This window comes from Oxyura jamaicensis, chromosome 3, assembly GCF_011077185.1.
Source record: "Oxyura jamaicensis isolate SHBP4307 breed ruddy duck chromosome 3, BPBGC_Ojam_1.0, whole genome shotgun sequence".
Lineage (NCBI taxonomy): Eukaryota > Metazoa > Chordata > Aves > Anseriformes > Anatidae > Oxyura > Oxyura jamaicensis.
In genome coordinates, this window is record NC_048895.1 from 32928393 (window position 1) to 32949892 (window position 21500).

Here is a 21500-nt window from a genome sequence, read left to right on the forward strand (position 1 = left end):
CATACTGAGCAGCATGTGACCATCTGAAATTCATATCAGAAGTGCCAAAAGGAACATGTGGAATATCCAAGGCAGAAATGAGACTAAAGGAGATCCAAACAAAGTAAAGACACACTTAAGTGCAGAAACGCTGCAAAGATCATGGTTGTTTTTCCTAAATTCGGCACAAATCAGCTTTGCTTGATTCCTTCCAACCTGTACTTCTTAGAAATAATTTTATGTATGGTAGACATATTTGAAATATATATTTTAAAGGCTAATGTAATGTACAAAACCACAAAAACTCAGAGTTTTACCCCTTTCTGTAACTTTAATGCAAGAACAAAAGCTTGTGAGCTTAAAAAGCACTTTTAGCATTAGAAACCTATAAATTAACTTCTTTTATTTTCAGTGACAAAGTAAATCATCTTCTTTGTGGAGATGCATAATATCAAGGCCTATGATTCACTCTTGAACTGCATATGACCTTAACATCTCTGTCTGCTCATCGTAATAGATCAATGCCTCTCCAACCAGCACTAGCGCAGCTTTCCAGAAACATGAATCGGGAGATATAATAATAGCAGCAATTCTCAGGACTGCTGGAAAAGCATTCAGAGAAAAATGTAAAGAACAGCAATACTTCCAACAAAGTACAGAAACTTACTAAGACTGAGAAAAAAAAAAAAAAAAAAAAAGCTCATTTTTCTTAAGCAATAAGCACACTGATGTTTTGTTCACAGACAGTTTCTAGGATTGCCCAGCTAAGTAGGGAAAGTGCTGGTTCCATCTTGCATGCAAGGACAAAATTGATCATGAGTAAAACTGCACATCATTGCATGCTCATGACAAGAATGTGCTCTACTGCATGCAATGATGAATGCAATAATTAGGGGAGGAAAAAAGTTCATAAGGCAACAAGGCAACTGAGTTACGTGCTTTTTGAGAAGGGGATTTTGATGGTAGATCTGCAGAATACCTCATTATTTCAACAAGTGCATGCAAAATTAAGTTTGAGATGAAAATTCTTAAATGAAAATAAAAATGATTTTTGTAAAAAAACTAATGATTACCATAACTGAGATTTACACAGTTGTTAATTTCTTGAAAACTGGAACAAAATATGGAACAAAATATGCACACAGACCAAAACAACAAAATCTGGGGAAAAAATGAATGGGCAGATTTTTTTTTCAAGTGTCAAAAATATATCAGCCTCTCTTAGAACCATGATAAAATCTTCGTCAGTCAAAGTTCAGTGTGCCACACAATGCACAATGAAACATAAAAATGAGCAAACAAAAAATATACACACACAAAAAAAAATACTCAACACCCTTAAGAAATAAGCCCCCTTCCAGACTCTATGTATTATATTGCAACATGGTATTCTAAAAAAGGCCATCAGAAAACCTATTTTTAAAAGGGAAAAAATATCAAGTAAATATCTAATTACTTGTCAACAAAATATGTTTAAATTTTTAAGCTGTGGTGGAGAAGGAGGAAGGGACACTTTAAGCCCCATGCAAGCCCCAGACGGCAGAGCACCTGGCTCCCCATGGGTTCAGACAGCACCAGGCTGTTTTCAGTCAGGGTCAGAGCCCTGGGGAAGCTGCTCCAAACCATACAGTCCTCCTCATGACTTTTAACCAGGGGATCTCTGCAGTCAAATCAGTTTGAAAATTAATAGCATCACAAGCTGTTTCTTCATGGCAAAGATAGCTTTTCTTTCAGCAAAGCGGTGTGGCTTCAAAAAGTGAAATAACGAAGCAGCTCAGGAGAACACAGATTCCACGTCAATGAACAACTGAGTTGTCCCACCATTCAGATTGCATGTCTCTGCCAATATCATGTTGTATGTCTCTTACTAGCATAAATAGTCTGAAATTTTTCAGGCTGAACAGCACTCAGCTTTATCTGCTGGTTTGGAACAAAAGCCAGACATAAACTGAACGTACAATGAAAGCCAGCGCGTGGTAAGCAGGATTAAAGCCAAATTGTCAGAGATCAAAGTGGTAAAAATGTCTTTTATGGATAGTAGATTCATCTCTGTTCTGATAATTTTCACAAAATATTATCCCTTGAGTTCAAAGAAGCATTTTGTTAACATCTGTCAAGTATACAAGTGTGTGAAAGAAAGATAAGTAGGATTAGAAAACACAGACCACAACAAACCAAGAATCTGTTTCCAACCCTTTATCAGCCTCGACTAGCTAACTGGGGGAAAACTGAGGTACAGCTGTACGAGACAGCGGTAAGTTTTGAAAATACATGTCTCATGATAACTTTTCTTTCTAAACATACATATAACATACTACAGCTGAAGTTAGTGATTCAGTTCTCTTCTCCAAGCCAGTTACACTTTATTATTGCCTTTCCTTGTGTTAACTGAAACAATGATTTGCTGAGTATCTTTGTATTTGCTGATCCTGACAGGCAAACCGCCTTCCTTCCAAAGAAACACCAAACTCTTATTTCACTTTTTAGGATAGTTTCAATTTCAACTAAGTGCAAGTATGTTAAAATACTTTCTCTTTACACTTCATCCAAATAGATTTAAAACAACAACAACAACACAAATTCTTTATAAGAAAAAAAAAAAGATTATTTTTTTTTTAATAAGATTAAAAAAAAAAAAAAGGCATATGATAAAGCCCTTCCACAATCTCATGATACTTTATTTTCAGCAAACTTGGAAAAGATATCTAGATATCTCAAACAGATTATATATATAGGGGTTTTGTGCAAATAAGTCTGACGACTTGAAGAACAGAAGCACAGTTTAGTACTCATACCAAATAAATGTACAGTATTTGCTCAACCACACTATTAGTCATCAGACAACCCACACAGGTGAGCCACAGAAAAACAGACCTAAATAGTTCTAAGTGCAGCAGAACATAAGGTTTTATCTGCACTTCCTTCGTAAAAGAAAACCATCAAAACCAAACTTGAAAGTATGACAAATCCTAAACTTCAAGATGTTACAAGACATTGTACCAAAGCAGCTGTAGTCTCTTCTTTGTTTCCAAAGTTTCAAAGAATGTCAAGTCACTCAACTGATGGAAGACTGGCAAAGAAACGGCTTGGGAGCACTAAAGCTCCATTTGTGAAGAGTGCTGTATTCTGAAGGGCAGGGAACAATTTCTTCGGTGCTTAGGTTTATTCATTTAGTTCACTTACACTGTAGAAGTCAAATTCTGACTGAGACTTCTAAAAGCAGAAGAAATGTTCTGTTCTTCTCTCCCAGGAGCAAAAGCTACAGGTCAAGGTGAGATACCACTTCTCCGGTAATGAATGATATGAATCAGGAAAAAAATAAACCAGCTTCCTTTACTACCTATGGCTTCATCTTGCTAATAATCCAATTTTAAAACAAAATTAAGTTTTGACAAACTTTAGTATTCTTAAAACAATTACATCTACCTGAAAAAGTTTCAGATACTTTTTATTTTTTTTTTTAATTGAAGCCCAATTTCATAAATCTCAACTGAAAACAAACATTATCTCCCTTTTCCCATTAAAAGGAAAAGTGCAATCTAAATAGAGGCATGTTAATGTGAAACAGTTTGAGGACATATACTAGTGTCTAAGTTATCTTCAGATGCAAGCAAATCTCTCTCAATAGTTAGATTAATTACAATGTTAAGATTAATTATTTATTTATATATTTCGTACACATTTTTAAAGCTAGTGACTGAAGCTGTCAAGGCATACATTTCTAAGTGTAACTGATCCTTCTAGACAAAAACTAATCTTTCAGGTGTTACATTCCCCAAAGTCCAGGAGAGTCTTGCTGCTGCTCTGACACTTGGCTCTTTGGGCAGGAATTTTAAAAACTACTACCTCGGGAAACTGAAAACTTCCTCAGTTTGAGAGAGCCAACAGCTTATTAAAACGGCACAGACCTTTTCCTCCTCTCTCCCTACCATCTTATTATTTTGATACACTTTTCCAAAGTCACCATCTACTTCCTCAACCCATTCCAAGTGAGCTGTATCCAAGCAGAAGAAATAAAAATTTAACTATGGTATTCTGAAACAATTTGATGCTCTCTGGAAAACAGCGATGAAAAAGCTACTCAAGTGTTATAAACAACAAGGCAGATTTTATTCTGAAAAAGCTAACTGCATCATTTAGCTACTCTAAGATTGCAATTCTTAGCTTGGGAAGCATCGTGGAGAATAGTAGAGCAGTAGCTTAGGAGAATTTGTCCACACTTCTTAAAAAGCACACGAATGCACAAAAGCATGTCCAAAATTGTAAGAAGACTATGGAAAATGAGTAAGGATACTACTGATCACCACAACTGAAAAGCACTCTTCTAAAGTTGCTTTGAGAATTTTTATCAATGAACAGGATTATCAGGTAACAGAATTAAAAAAATAATAATAATAATAATCTAATTTCCTCTTCACTTTTCTTTCCTCAACTTGGTTTAGCTTGCTAATGCCCTTTCGTTCATTAACACTCTCTTGATTCAACTTCTCTGAATAGCTGAAGAACATCAAGAATAGTAAGAACGATTACAGAAGGCAGAAGAAAAGGAGAAGATGGAAAAAAAAAAGGGGGAAGTAGAAAAGAGGAAAAAAAAAAAAAAAAAAGAAAAAAAATGAATGCAGAAAGAACAGATGGCACTGAAACCAGTACCTGGAAAACCCATTAAGACCTCAAGAGTGTCATTACTTGTTATGCGAGTATACAGCCTGCAGACTTCAATTGGACTATTCCCATGAGTAAAACGACACACATATATGCTTGCCAAGTTAATCTTACTATCATGAATAAGAGCCTATAATCTATCTCTACAATGAACATTTTTCTATCTACACTTCCATTTGCAGTCGTTTTAATGTTTAATAATTAGACTACATAAATATGTACCCTGTTATTAGAACAATTATGCACATTAGAATGTTTTAAAAAGAAAATCATTAATAAAAGCCTATGTTATGTTTTCATTAATGAAGCTTACTGAACACCTGAAGTCAGTTTTTGTTAATATAAAATATAATGACTTCATATTATTGAAATGAAACCGTTTTTGAGATAAGGTAAAAAATACAACTGAAGTTTAGTGCAATGAGATGGAATTTGATGCAAGACATTACTTCAGGATTCTTCCTATTGAGATGTTGAACAGACATTATTTCACACCTGAGAAGGGAGCAGAAAAGTAAGGAAAACACTCCAGGTTACTATTAGAAAAATCAACTGAACAAAGAAAAAAAAGAATCTGCATTTTCAATATGCAGCTGCTACTGCAGATCCCCAAGATCTCTGCCATACGTAAAATAAATGCCTCTTGATTAGCCAGTCCACGCTGTCATGGGAGGCCCTCTCTTCAAATTGCCATCTATTTGAACTTCACTTTGTGACCTAAATTTGCACACAAGTTATTTGATATCAATTCTTGCCCAAGGAATAGGAATTATTTCCTACTTCAGGGGTTTAGCCTGTGACAAGCCTCATCATTACTTCCAAGTCCAGAAAAAGGACATGAAATCTGTTTCTCTGTGGGCAGAGATCAGCTATAACTTCTGGTAGATGGCCACTTTCTCAGGCAAGAGCTCCTACCCCAGCAACATGATGAGTTTGAGCTATTTTACTGGTGCCATTGTGCACCACAAACTTGTCTCCACACCCAGAGCCTGAGGGATGAATTCTCCCGTTACACACATTTTGACACCCTGAACAATTTTAATAGGTTTACCAGTCACCAGTTGTGAGCCAATCTATCTTGCTGGCAGCCACAAGTACCAGACTGCTTTATGCTTTCCTTTTCTTCAGTGTCCAGGTAATCTTTGTTTTGGGAACTTTTTGTGAATGTTAACAGCATCAATCATGCATCAACAGCAGAGACATGTGGCAACAAGAGCACAGAGATGCCAAAAGCAAAGAACTTCCCAAAGAAATACTCCTTGCCAAGATTTTTATAAAGCAAAAGATTTCTATAAAGCAAAACAAAACAAAAAACAAGAGGATTAAAAAAAAAAAAAGAAAAAAAAAAAACACACACACCACCAAAACCCCAAGCACACACTACAACCCACCCTACCTGCCCCTCCTTCCCCCCCAACCCTGCAGCTGCTGAGGACCTGTTCCCTAACCATCTCTTTCACATTTGTAAGAATGTTCAACGTGACCTTCAGTTCAGACCCGATTATTTTGCCATTCCATAGTTATCCTTAGCTGAGAGAAGAGATACAGAAGTAATATCAATATCAAGGCCTTTTTATTTTGAAAGATGTTCTCTATTCAGAACGGTTTTACACTGAGAAATACTAAAAAGGAAGATAAGCCACATGAGAACACTGTCTGCTTTTTGTGTGCAATAGCAGGTGTGCCAGTTCTGCTGCAATCCCTGCTAGAGGGGATTGCAATTTCCATCTTACAGTGTCTCCACTCCATGTTCTATTAGGAGGCACTAAGGTGGCATAAAAATTTCACCCTCTGTCTTATCTCACACAGCAGATCACCTAGCCCCATATGAAGAGTAGTTTGCTTGAGTCACAGCTAGACAGCCAAAATCAGAGGCAGTAACCTGCTAACTAATAGCCCACAGAGTATAAATAAAAATCTACCAATGGCTAGGTCAAATTGTTCACTGAGGACTGGACTATGTTCAAAATAAGCATGCAACAAAAGTTACGTTGGAAAAAAGAAAACCAAAGACTGCAAGGATAATACAAGGGATTCTAGCTTCAGCTATGGCTGATGCAATTGATCAATCTATAATAAAGGGATAAGAAAAGTAAGAATAGAATTGGCTCACCAGCTACGTGGTGTAGACAAACTAACAAAGAGGATGAAGAGATCTGTTTCTATACCAAGTTGGTTTATCAGCTTCAGAATGAGAACAGTCAGTTACAAAATGATCTGTATTTGCCCCCTTCAGCATGATTTGGCCTGTTCATTACACTTATTTTTAGCTTATGAAAAATCTCTCTTCAAAGACCCTGCTGAGCTGGTTACAGAAAAAAATGGAGAGGTTTTAGAAAACATTTCAGCAGCAAGTAGGAGAGACTCATTCAAACTAGGTTAGATGTTGTCTGCTACTCAGATTAAAACTCTGATGGAAAGATTCAAGATGGCTTTTTCGGGTACTGTGACTTTTGCAAGTTCAAGTTATTTCAGAAGTATTTATCTCACTGTCTTGCCATTCTTAAAATTAAACACCTCTCTCAATTCAAAAATACATATGCATCTTTTTTTTGTTGCTCATTATTAAGGCCAGCATGCAAGCAAACACTGCTGTAGAGACAAAACTCTGTGAACCAAAGCCTCTTTTTTTTTTTTTTTAATTAAATCTGTCTCCAATATTAAAAAAAGCTATTAATGATCTTGTTTTAAAATGTTTATTGAAATATCAATGTTTAAGTTTAAATTGATACTATCATCAAGTTCATTCTTAAAGTCTAATTTCAACCTCGTAGAAAATTTCAGTGACTGTAAATGAACAACCTTTTTCTTTGGTGACATCTTTGTATTATCTATCCACAGCTGCTTTCATGATAAAGAGGGAAGCTAAGGTGTTGCCTGGTAGTATTAGTTAACTGAAGGCAACAGGGACACATCCTCCACAAATTAAATACAGTGCCAATTAGTCATAATTCATTTATGCTCAATGTATTAGCTCATAGATGTACATTTCTCCCCCACCCCCACCTCTATCTTCAGTTACGTGCTGCTGTCATTAACCGCTAGAAACGTAGTATCAAAATGCTGAAGGTATTCAGATCCTCCATCCTTTCCCACCCTGGGGAATAATTATTTTTCATTGAATAAATTCACCTGGAGAACTCAGCATGGCCACAAGGCTATCAGAGTCTGTAAGAAGATGCCCCCAAGGCATTCTGCAAAACTCTTCAATCTTGCCCTGCCTGTGAACTGCATTTGCTGGATATTAGACAATTGCAAGCCAAAGGTCTTTATAGCCGTATTTATGCACATCCCAGTTCCTCTGCATGTAAATAGGAAGAATAATGTTCTATGTTGCATTCATTTTGCCCACAGTTTTCCACAGACATTTTCTTCTTGTCATAATGGACAGCAGACAGAAAAGATTGATTTAGCTGAACTGCTTGCTTGAGCTTTATTTAAATGGAGTTAGACAAGGAAGTCTCAATCTTGATGAGACCAGAGATGCATATCAGGCAGATAAAGCTGCATTTATAAGCAGGGTTGACAACAGTCTACCATTTAGCAAGTAAGAGAGAATGGCAGGATTCAGAGCCCAAGCCAATTAAGTGTCATCACTTCCTTCCATCTGGCAGAGAGAGACTGCAAAAACACTTAATTAAGGAATTTGATCTCCCTGCCACATCCAAAACAATTCAAACTTTCAGAATTTTCAGCTTTTGCATTTTCAACCTGTATAACGTAGCCACCCAAACAAACATATGCTCTGGTGTGTCAGTTCAGTGTTATGATAGTGGGTGTACTTCAAGGCTGAAGTACAAGGGGTGAGCCCAGTGAATTATGGGCTGCATGGTTTCATAGGGATAAATGCATTTATGGTAAACTCGAACTGTCAGTTATCTGAAATATGATGTAACCTTTTATTTAATCATAGGCCTAACATATATCACCTATGTACACAGCTGTAGTTCTCTCTCTATACACACAATTTTAAGTTGGAATAAATCCCAATAACAATGCAAGTACTTCTCCAGAACAGGCAACGAAATGCTCATGGGAAAAAAACATGATGCATTCACATACATATGTACAAATTAGTGCAAACAACATCTAGTTTCTTTATTTTTAAACAATCCTATATATTTCAAAGTTACAGCGTAAAGGTTAGCTGCTAGCCACTAGCCCAAAGAGATACTGCTAAATGGATGTCCACTTCTTATAAGAAACACACTGGTGTTCATCCTTGTAGATGAACAAAAATAAACTAGATTCAGAAAACTTCCATTTATTTTTTAATTAAGAGTTTAGGAGCAGGGGGAAACATAGCCTTTAATACAGCCCTTCAGCTGAATAACTTATAGATGAAGTCAAAGCTCGGACTCAGAGCTCCCCGTAAGCTTCAGAAAACCTGTTGGCAGCTTAAAGACCGCAGCTGTAAAGCAGTCCACTGTTTAAATTAAATGAACCTTTTTACAAGAATTAAGGTAAATTTCCAGTGGCCTTAAGTACATATAAAGGTTAGAAAACAGCAAAATTATTAAGCATATTTCAAGTAGCTATTAGCCATATACTATAAACCAACAATAAAAAAAAATTAGCGTCCCTCACAAAATATACTTGCTTTTCCAGATGACACAGAGAAGGGGGAAAGAAGGCACCAGTGGAGAACATTCTACATGATAACATTTTGACTCTAGAAAGAATTTACCAAATATGGGCTTACCCTTACTTGGTGCTGATTTTCTCACAGAAGCTACATGGTCTTCAGAGATAGCAAGGCGCCTTAGCACATCAGCGAGCGCTGCTTTTAGGACAGTGATTTCATCTTCTTGCTGCTGAACTCTCAGCTCTAGGGCTGAAAGTCGGTCTTGGACATCAGATGTGCTTGCAGCTGAGATGCTGTCATCTGTATGGAGGGGAAAGAGAGTACAAAGAATTTTAACTGTTTTGTTCTAAACCAAAATCTGCAGAAAGACACTTACAGCATGAGTATGCCCGTCCCATCATTTTGAAGTACTGAAGATGAACAAACATGTTCAGGCAAATAAGGGATATTATGTTAAACGTATCATATGAATGCTTCAATAGAGAAGTGTTGCTAATCATTAGCTTAGACAGAAGGCTTAAGTAGCTTGGTGCTACTACAGTCAAAAGAGGAAATTACTTTCTGTTAAAAGTGTAGAAGGAAAAATATGCTTACCAGTAGAACCAGTAGACTGAAATCAAATTTATTTACATAGCCAACCGAATTACCCCCAAATTATAAAACTAAGGTTAAATTTTGCAATATATTCTTTTAGAACTGTTCAAGAATTTTAAATGAGGTATTTAGTTTTAAAGCAGGATACAAAATTATATATATATATAAATATATATCCACAGCTGAACATACTAGTATTGCTAGCCATGATCTAATTGCATCAAGTGACAATCTCAATTTAACTGGTCTAGATCTGAGTTCTTAATACCAATTCCTTCTCTGTACTTTTTTCACATCACTACCCTGCGTGGGCCAAAAAATAAAAAATAAAAAGAGAGAGAGAGAGAGGAAGAGAGAGAGAGAGAGAGAGAGAGAGAGAGAGAGAGAGAGAGGGGAAAAAAATGACATTATAACATTTGGCCTGACGTGAACAGAAAGTAAATACACTACAAAAAGGTTCCAAAAACTTATTTGGCCACACAGAGATAGATTAGCATTGAAGGCACAATCCAGCCAAATCTATTCTTCAGTGGTAAAAAGGAAATTACAGCTTCTGCATATTCTTTGCCTTTGACAGCTCTTTGCATTACTTCTGCCAAGCCAAAATAACACATAACAGATTTTTATATTTGGCTGTTCCAATAAGTCAGAGTCCAACCACTAAAAAAGACCAATAAAAGAATATGTTGCTCAATCACAAAGTACTGAATTTCTTATCCATCCTCATTTAGGCTTACTAGAACTCAGTTTCAACAGGTTTACAAAATTTTTTACAGCCTGAGTTCTACAAAGAGACAGTATGAGTTCATATTTTATGAAACATATCCAAACAGAAAATTCACACATAAGGGAAAATAGCTGGATGTTATTACTGTCAATTTACAATCTAAATTTTAGTTCACTAATGTGATGAATACCTAGCAAAGGAAAAATAAGTTAACATAAAGCCATAGCCTTAAAACTCTATTTTTGACTAAATTCCTTAACCTTTGAAATACTTGTATAAGGGCATCACTCTTAAAGTGAATGTTTCGTAAGCAAATGAAACACAGGCCAAAATGCCTCAATGAATTAAATAGGAAAGAGATTATAGATTTCAGTGACAGCTTCCATGCTTTTAAAGCAGAAAGCCTTTGGGTATGATAATCACTATTGGAGGAGCAAGAATTTAGCCAAGTGAAAAAAAAATCACAATATTACTTTTACAACATGAAAAAAATCCCATAAGGAATTAGTGAAACAAAGTAATAATAGTAGTGAAATGAATCTGTAACAATTATTAAACCAAAAGGCATGGTTACGATTACACTGATATGACAACTCCTTAAGACGACAGTTTTGCACAACAATTTAATTCACTATGTTGTTAAACTAAAAGCAGAAGCGCATCACTGCATGGCTAATACTGTATTAATTCACGCTAATAAATAAGAACTGAAAGGAAATTAATAAGGTATGCAATCAGACTGAGATCCAGAAATAATAAATCGGAACACCTCTGAACAAAGTATCTGTAGTATCACCAGACACAACAGTACCTCATCTATCCAGAAAAGGTCACTTTTTTTCCGAAGTTATTCGGAAAACCCAATATATTCAATGCTCTCTCAGTAGCATTTTAGAAATCCACACCAGTGACTGCTATTCCAGGTTGGAAAGAACCATGAAAGATTCTTATATTAAAAATCCCATTTTCAAATCATAAAAAAAGATCTCTTTTAAGGAGTTACTGGAGGTTCCTACAAGCACATGTACCTATACAGCATGTTAAAAGGAAGTAAAGTAAATCCAGGTAAATTTACTTTATAAAGTCAAGAAGAGTTTTGACTTTAGGGAAGTGGATTGAAAGAGGCACTACATAATTCACACTTCTGTTGTAATCACAGTATTAGCCTTTGTATAAATGCAGAGGACCAGCCAAAACGAACATTGGAGCAAACAACAATTATTTTCAAAGTAACTTTTACGATCTTTGCATCTCATCTTACACTACTGACAGTCCAAACAAACACAGAAGTTTGAAATTTCCTTAATGCTTTTTTTTTTTCTCCTTTTTTTTGTCTGCCAAACCCTTCAATTAATGAACTATTAAAAAGTCTTATTATGGATAAATTCCCAGGATCTTTAAATATGCAGCAGATTACCATAAAACATTTGTAAAAGGAATGAGTAGCTCTCTGTAAGCTGTGTCAAAGCTTCATTTTAGAAGCTAGATGTTACTCTGTCCCCTGCATGGAGTCCAAATAATAGTAATTACCAAACCAGAAAAGGCTCCACTACTGGACTCAGTCTGATAAGCACAGATAAAAGTGCTCTACTAGAGCTGCTTTTCTCTCTCTCTCTTTTTTTTCTTTTTTTTTTTTTTTTTTTTCCTCTTCCATTGACTACCAACATTTACTAGACTGCCCCTGCCAAAGCCCAGGAAAGGGTTGCAGTAGATGTCTCCTGCAGCCCTCAGAGCCGCAGCTATGCCATTCATTAGAAATCTCAAAGGGCACAGGTAAGTTGCAATGCTCTGAACTCCTCAGCATTAAGTGGGATGGTGAAGTTGGCCGATGCCCGTCTCTGTAAACCATGCTATGGAGGCTCAGATCTTTAAGAGGCACGGTGAGCTGAGGCAGAAGCACCCTCAAACCCAACAGCCTGTCAGAGGTTGTAGCTCTACAAATGAGGCATGAACAGGAAACCAAGATTAAGCCATTTAGCTGACTCAAAATCAGGCAAAGCGATGAGCTACGTGTGCTTAATGAGAGAAAGGTTTTGCACCACTGGCAGCTGCTTTGCATTGCAAGGGGGCACGAGACAACACAGTGACTGAAAGGAGAAGCTCGACAGCAGGAAGATCACTAGGAAATCAAAAATATTTTGGCTGATCAAGGATCAAGTAACTGGCTGATCAAGTAACACACTGGGAAGACATTTTGTTATCCTCTATCACTCCACAGAAGCAGCATATGTTCTGAGTGATGACAATTACATATTATACTGGGAACGACAAGAGAACTAAAATGAATGACTCCCAACACAAATACCTCGCCCATGACAGCGAATACTCAACTGAACTCCAACATGCCCTTCTTGGCAGCATCTTGAAAGTAAGTCAGTTAGGGATTAGCTTAAAAGAAGGTGCCTTAAAAGTAAACACAACCACAATCCTTGAGATCATTTTAACAAATCCGCACAATACATAACTATTATTTTTTTTTCCTTTTCAAAATACCTGGCTCTTGTGGATTTCTTCCTTCAAAAATGCATTCTTATAATCCAAAGAACTACTTCAAAAGAAATTTAAACAAAAAGCTCCCTCCAAGGGCATGCCATTTCCCTTTCAGAGGGGAAAGAGCTCTTAATGCAAAACAATACCAAGACAGTCACAAGTGAAGCGTAAGTCCATCTCCTCCCTTCCTCTTCTCCTACTCCTAAACATCTGGCCATTCCGTCGTTCTATATGGGGCATCTATCCAGGACTTCCATGAGCCACTCAGTTTACTAAACCAGAGGGAGATTTATTTATTCAAAGAAAGAAACGGAGTTAGGAAATAGAGCAAGAGACCTAGGTGGAATTGACTATTTATTTCAATTCATTCACTTCATTTTAAACAGAACTTTTCAGTCATCTGGTTATTTTTTGTTAAAACAAAACAGCATTAGTTCTGATGTGTCAGCCACACTTCCCAAGCTGTCCGTGACCTATGCTCTCAAAAGAGCCAATGGAACATGAACCACTGTGAAAAAAGCACCACCTGCAGTACCTGCTGGTGAAAGTGAGGAGACATCTACATAGTTGTCGATGGAAGGTCCTTCCATGTTTAAAGCTGTTTTAAGATAAGAGCACTAGAACTCAAATGCAGCAAATATATGCTAGGTCTAAACATACAATCCTATAACTTGCAAAATAATAAGTCTTGCTATTTTATCATAGTTCTTTTTTTTTCTTTTTTTTCTTTTTTTTTTTTTTTTTTGTAGCTATTAAAACATTAATTCCTCCCCTCCTTTTGGAGTATGCAAGGATGTATCTCCCAGCAAACTGAACAGATAAACAGGTCTAACAGCCCCTTAGGCTTTCTCCAGGGATTTTGATGGAGGCATCCAATACATCGTGATGGCACTTAACAATACTCCCAACCCTCCTATCACTCCACTTTTCATATCTCACCAACCAGGCACGTGAGGATAGCAACATTTGAAAAGTATTTCCCTTAATCACTGGCTGCCGAGGAGAAATCTGAACTCTCTACATTTTAAAATGTCTATGCACATACACATACACACACACGTATATTACAACTGAACCATATATCCATGTATTCTGGGGCCCCTCAACAATTCCAGAGCATCCATTATCATTTCTCTCTGCCAATTCCTGCCAGCCTTGACTAAACATAAGTAAGAGCTTGATTTTAGACATAAGCAACATTTCAGAAAAACAAATTCTACAAGCTCCAGCACATGGAAATTTAAACCACAGAATGGAAAATACTACATTTTATCCAATAAAACCACACAAACCACAGATATTTTTAAACCTCTGCCTGCCAAAGCACCCACACAGTTTTCTGTGTTTTCCCCAGAGTGTTAAGAGTCTTTTATTACAGAAATGCAACCAAAATTACTTGCAGTAGTATAAAGGTCTGGATCACAATTTCAGAAGATAACTGGCCCAGAAGAACCCTTTCTCACTAGACCTGTGGTGTGCCCATGCATGTAGGATGGTATGTATTTGCACAGCCTGTAATTTTTATCCTGAAGGTCAGTGAATAATTTGACTCTGGCTGAGAGTTTTATTTCCAGAGAGATAATGGACAAACTTGTTTTTCTTACCATGCTAATTGAAAGAAAAGATCTCTACAGTCTTCTGCCACTTATTTTTCTAACGACTATCTTATAAAAGGTGTGAAGATCTTGTTCTGGATCTGTAATGCATAACTCTCTAAAAAAGGAAGAATTAGACTCTACAATCTTTTGCTTGCAGTATCTCCTTCACCTCTTCCAAATGTCAGTATACATAAAAGCTATCTAGATCTTGTAAAGGACATGAGTCATCCAAGGAGCATGAGAAGAACTGGAATTAAAACAAGCAACATGAATGTGGAAAATTAAGAAAGCTTGATATTACGATCAGATACCTCACTCCTTTCTAATGTGTCCTTGGAAGCTGGACCTGGTGGAATGCAAGTTGAGTGGGAAGTTCTCTCCTAATTTTCCTTTGCTGCAAATGCAAGGCTCTGGCCTTCAGCACTCTTGATTACCCCCATATATCTTTTCATTCACTTTTGGTCATTTCCCATTTTTTCCGTTCAGAGTTTAAAAAACAAAAAAATTAACAAACAAAACAAAAAACTGCTCAAACTCAGGAAATCTGCACTTACTACTGCAGACACAGGTAAAAGGTGTTTCTTTACTTTCTCGTAGAACAATAATGCAGATGTTTTGAAGTGGCTACAGATCACTGACTGCGATCTAGCTCTCCACCTTGCAGCTCGCAAATGCACGGAACGTTACTATTTCCAATAGGAGCTGAACCCTTTATTCTTCTGCACAGACATTTCTTTAGGTTCTCAGGAAGAAGCATGTTGTTAGCCCCCACTCAACCAGCTGCATGAGTACTATCATGTTGAGAAAATTGTCTTCCTTGTACAATTCATTGGATTGTTTAACATTTAATAGTTTGTTCTTATCTTAGTCCCTTCTGTGCTAATTTTAAAAAAAATATATATTCTCCATTAGCCTTTCATAACTATGTTAAACACATGTCCACAGCAAGCTTATTTGTTTAGATCCTACACAGAATCAGACCATAAAATGAAAGTGAAATGTCCAGTGGACAGTAAGTGCCTTAAACATTAAAAGTGATCATCCTAATGGGTAGTCTGCATTTTTAATAAACTATATAACAAGATTGCTCATTTTTCACTTTAAAAAAAAACAGTGCAGTCCACCCTTTTAACTGAAGGATACAGAACTGGGTCCTAAAACCAAACCAAAACAAAAAAGAAACTTTAGTCAAGGCTGAAAATCTAGACAGCATCAAAAAACCTCACTGAAAACCCTGATAGAAATATGGTTTACCCTTTTAAGAATTTATGCATAACTTTGATAAATGAAAACCGGCGCAGCTGGAATATAGATCTGTATATACCTTTATAGATAATCATGCAATCCAAAGCTCAATTAAAAAAAAAATAAAGTTATAAACTATAAAACTAAATCATCATAGCATTGCATTCAGTTTTAAAACAAATATAGAGAGAGATATATAACTTTGTATCTATAGTTAAGATATATATCTACAGAAAAATATTTAACTATAATGGACAAAATTTCATTAGGAGCTTTCCTTTAAGCATGCTACATATGTATAATGCAAGTTTTGTCAGTAGATGTTCCACAAGATTTTTTCCGGGTACATCAATATTCTGCAGTACAATAGTTGCTACTGATATTTACATTTTTCGACTGGTTTATGATTTATCTGAAATGAGCTTATGTCTAAGAACTGCACCATTGCACCACTACATTGCAGAGAACATTACCTGTGTTCTGAGGAAATCACATTTTAGAGAGTTAGTCTGATGCATGCGATGATCTACCTTTCAATCCCTAATAATTAGTTTTTCTTGTGTATGCTAAACATAGTTGTGTGCACAGGCTTTCATTATTTTTTTCCTGACATGAAAAAACGAGGGAAAGAGAAAGATTAAAATAAAATACAAAATAATAATAGTAATAATGTAATAGTAACTTTGTAATAACAACATTGACAGTATTATGATAAAAATAGATCTGTAATAATCCAGTATATCTGCTGCTGTAAACACTCATTTTTAATACTGATAATCTAGAAATAAATCAGCATGAAATTCACAGGGTGCAACTCCACCCATGCTGTATCTGACTAACCTGAGTGTTTAGCTTGCCTGAGTTTGCGGTAACTGTTATTATTTACTGGGCACCCGAGTTTAACAAGAAACAGAGCAGACTTCGTACTTGCCAATGCTAACTTTGATAAGCAGACTGAGAAAACAAAACAAAGCCAACACTTGCACACACTTCTCATATTTGACATTGGTATCCACATAATTACTTGAAGAGGCAGGTAATTATGCTGGCTCTTTTATGTCCCTTCCCCAACTGCATACTTCGTATCAGCTCCACCTCCATTAAGATGTATCTCAGCATTAAGACCATTCACTGTATTTTCACCATCCACTAACTAAAAAGCTTTGTGGTGGCTTTTTTAAAAAAAGTATTTTCTTTTCCAAGTGTCAGTTAGCCCTCGATGCTCCTGAGATTGTCCTGAAGCACAAGACTCTTCAATGCTTGGCCTTTGACCAACAGGACATGCCCTTATCTTGCAAAGAGTGGTTCTGCATAACAGATGAATGACCTCTAGATACCATATGCAAAATTCACCATAGCTACAGGCACCTGTTTGGGATGCCCCGCATACCTTGCTCAGCAGCAATCGCAGTCACCCCAGGCTCTTTTTAATATCTGATGCCACCCTATTTTCAAGTCATGGCAATAGAAAGTGAGGCAGAGCATCTTCTGTTATCTAACATACGTGCTTGGAAGTTCACACAGGAACCAGAGACCTCTGCAATGAACTGCACGTGCCTTAGGAGTAACACTTAGTGCACAGACAGAATCATAGACTCATCTAGGTTGGAAAAGACCCTCAAAGATCAGTATTCCTTTGTTGAAAATATTTCATGTTACTCTAGAAATGTCAGCAATATTAACAATGGTGAACACTTCCGAAATAAAATCCTATTTAAAGAGTTATAAATTAGTAACTTTGCCAAGCAAATTGAGCAGGCTAAAAATGTCAGTGCCAGGAGCTCCTTTCCCCTATCCGGCTCTCAGAGGCACCTCACACCCACAGCAATCAGGCTTTTGACATGCACGGGGCTGTCCTGCTGGCGCACATTGACAAGCAAGCCTTCAGAGTTTCAAATTGGGCAATTACTTAATTAGAAAATTGAGTAATTAGCAGATGCTTTTGACCTTAATCTCATTTTAACTTCATCTGTTAAATGCAAGTATCATCCCACACTGCAAAAAGGTTAATTAACACTTGTAGGCTACTGAGACACTACCGTAAGTCTGTAGCAAAGTCGGTGTTGAAATTCATGCCTTTCTTTGGAAAGCGAGACTGAAAGCCTTGCCATAAAAATAACGTAGGGAGCCAAGCAAAGAAAGCTAACACAACTCAAAATACGGAGCAACTGCTTTTTAGGCAGACTTGTCTTTTCTGAGTACTGACTGACCTGGGGGAGACTATGATCAAGTAATTAAAGGCTGTACCTTACACCTACATGATCCAGAAGACTTAATACAGGCCCTACTCTGGCTTTTACGTTCAGTTGTTGACTTCCCACTCATAGCCATGTTCTTTAAACATATGTCCTTACTGCATAAATCTTAAGATAGCAGTGTTAATTGTCACTGGTCTGGCTCAACACCCAGAGCGGTATCGGTGCTATCCAGGCTCAGACAGAAGCACCAGGATCCAAAGCAGCATACAGAGCAGGTCCAGCAGACATTGTGCAGAGTTCACTGAGAAACAAGTGATCACCGTGGCTTTCCAAGAGTATTTTGCCAACTCACTTACACAAAGTAGTACCCACCAGTTATCTGGAGGGCAAGGAAGTTGGTGTGAAGGGTTGGAAATGGTAAATATATATATATATATATATATATATATTTTTTTTTTAAAAAGACCATTCATAGTAATCTCAAATTCTCCAACTCCCTGCCCCTTGCCCCAGGCAACTTATATATCTTAAACTGTTCTTGTCAGAGCAATGATGCTAATTGATGCTAATTCCTGTTTAGAGCAACGTCTGTATATTAGGTATGTTTTTGTAGAATTTAAATCTCAATTCATATGGGTTACTGCCAACTTTCCAAGACAATTTATTTCATTAATGTGTGAATAAAATCCAGTTTGCAAAACCCTCAATCCTTACGTTGCAACAACTTAGGCAAAATCCACTGTTTATCTTCACTGTAGTAAATCTCCTCTGCTGCAAAACATTTGCATTCAGTAGTACCAACATAGTTTTAATATGAAAACCCTCCAAAATCTTGAATATTTATTGTTTATTCAGTCAACAAACTAATCTGAGTTTTTGTTTGTTGTGTGCTTTTGAAATGTACGTTTTTGCCTGGGAGGAAAGTTATGTTTCTACTCTCTAAACTCACTGTATTCTCATCAATCGCAGGGTTTAATTTCAGAAGCAAAACAGAAAAGCACTGAAATCAATAAACGAGATAACATCAGACAAAGCAACATACCCTCTTCTTTTATGAATACAATTTATTTGTACCATGCAGAGTTTATTTGCAAAATGTTACTCATCTCAAATCATGAAATACAAATGAATGATCTTCTGTGATCTAGGAATCAAGTCAGACATTGCAAATGGAAATGTCAGAACACTTCTGAAATTAGTTGTCCTGGACATCCAGGACACTCCATCACACTACTTTTTTCTTTCCCCCAGGAGTCATAAATAAGTATCTAATTTGTAACATCAAAAATACCACTGTACAAACAAGTTTATTTGGTCTCATTCTGTGCTATTCGAGGCCACTATCATAAATGTAACTATCCATCAGGTCAGGAAAAATAGTGTCCTGGCCTATTTTATTAATTTCCTTTCCCAAATAAATATGTTTTTATTCATGCTGCACACTTATAAATCTGTGTTGTACAGGTTGTGCTTCTGCCAGTGGTTGCTTGTATTTGACACGCGATAGGATGTTATCTTGTAGACTCAGTATTACTTTTACACAACAAGAATATTCTCCTACTGGAATGATGGACACACGTATAAAAATATCAATATTAGAGTACCTCCACATTAAAGAGATTCATTTCTTGATATTGATATTAAACACAGCATAACACATGCTATTCTCAGTCGTCATCATCTTCCTTCAAGCTTAAGGGAAAGCTGCCCAAGCCCATCCTTTGTGGGACCATTTCAGGGTCAAAATTCAACCTTGCAGTGAATACCCCCGATGCCCCTCCCCCCCAAATACACAATTAACCTATTGCAGGTGGATTCACTGGATGCCACGCTCCTCCCAGGCCACCAGCCCACTGTGACTCAATTTTGGGCTGACAGCAACCCTCAGGGATCCCCTTCCCAAAACACCCCTTGCCCCTGCAGGGGACATGGTCCCTCTCAGTCTGCTGGAAAGAAGAGGATCCCATGGGTTTCAGTGCTCAGCATACACATGCTTATACCAGGGCTGGTGTACACACAATGCTTATGTGACATAGCATTTTCAGATAAATGCAAAAATCTAGAAGGAGACTTATCAACTCATTGCATTATTTTAGTTTTCTGGTATTTCAAGGATACGAGTTCTTTCAACTTATTCACAGCCCCATGCAGCCACTGTTCTATTACCTCTCTGTAACAGAGATCATTCATTTAAAGGCCAACTTTTTCTCTGACAAGCTAAAGTGACTTTGCAAAGTCATTATTCTCCCTTACATGTTGTTATCGACAAGCTAAGGATGGCCATACATTCCCTTCCTTGTGAAGAAAATATGCTGTAATGAGAAAGAAGCACTTCTGGATGAATTATGTAATTGTAGTTGCAACCCACTGCTGCAAACAGGGGATACAACTTAATGGTTTTAAAATCTCTTTGTGTAGGTAAAAATAGAAACAAGGTTTGCTTCTGATATGTTTTTTTAAAGGTTCACTGGTTCTTGGGAGTGTGGGACTAGATCTCTCTAATCACAAGCTAGATCCAGCACAACACTTAAAGCAGCAGGCACCAAATCCCGCTTCGGTTTACCTCCACTGAGATGCCTCCCTAGCTTCTGCATCTGCTTGCAGCCTTGCTTACTCAAGGTGCATCCAAATCAACAGTTTATTTCTTGAATCATAGAAAAAGACCTAAAGCTCCTTCTTACAAAGCAGTCCTGGTACAGACACCACTAAGCTATTTGCTCCAGTTCCAGGACAAAGCACAAGCTCTGTGACTCCCACGCAGCCAAGCTGCAAGGCAGTATCTGCAACTACTCACTGCACGTTAATCATCATCTCCATTTCAGTTACTACAGAGGAGCAAGTATTGAGAAATAAAGGGAATTTGTCCATACTACATGTCACAGAAAACACTTCAGACCAGACAGCAAGCAGAAATACTGCTTATACTGGTGTAACTTGATAGCCACCCGCAAAAAAAGGCAACTGATCATAAATACAATTTAAGCAGTGACTAGTTCTTTAGCTAAGCTCCTCTGTTTCATTATGTTAGCAATTAATAGTCCCACCGAAGCTCTGAGGTTAGCACCTCCTATAAACAAGGTGTGGGTGTAAAGCATTACTCACACCTCTCCTCCTGCTGCAGCTGCTTCCACCTGACGGGAGACCTACTGCACAGCGATCAGACCTGCCGTCCTGCAGCACGCGGGGCTGAGCGACTGAGAAACGATACCAGGTATTGTTTGCCAAGGATGTTCTTTTAAACAACTCTGACCACACTTCTACCATCAGGTGTTGCCATGTTTTCTTTAATAAGGACACCACCACCAATCACTTTCCACAACGCTCTAAACCTACAGACAAATAATCTAGCAGTGAAATTAAGCTAATTTCATTCATGATGAGGAAGACTTGTAGAAGAGAAGGACATATTCTTGTATGTGCGT

General features: G+C 37.2%; 1 protein-coding gene across 9 annotated transcripts in view; it reads right to left on the bottom strand.

The window, feature by feature from the left end:
- The window catches only part of EML4 (EMAP like 4), a 157267-nt gene that overhangs the window by 62857 nt on the left and 72910 nt on the right, over window positions 1–21500 (bottom strand). For all 9 annotated transcript variants that reach the window (XM_035320630.1, XM_035320627.1, XM_035320631.1 and 6 more), the window contains exon 2: window positions 9344–9526. In XM_035320630.1, coding sequence (XP_035176521.1) covers window positions 9344–9526 — 183 coding nt within the window. The remainder of the gene's footprint in view (window positions 1–9343; window positions 9527–21500) is intronic.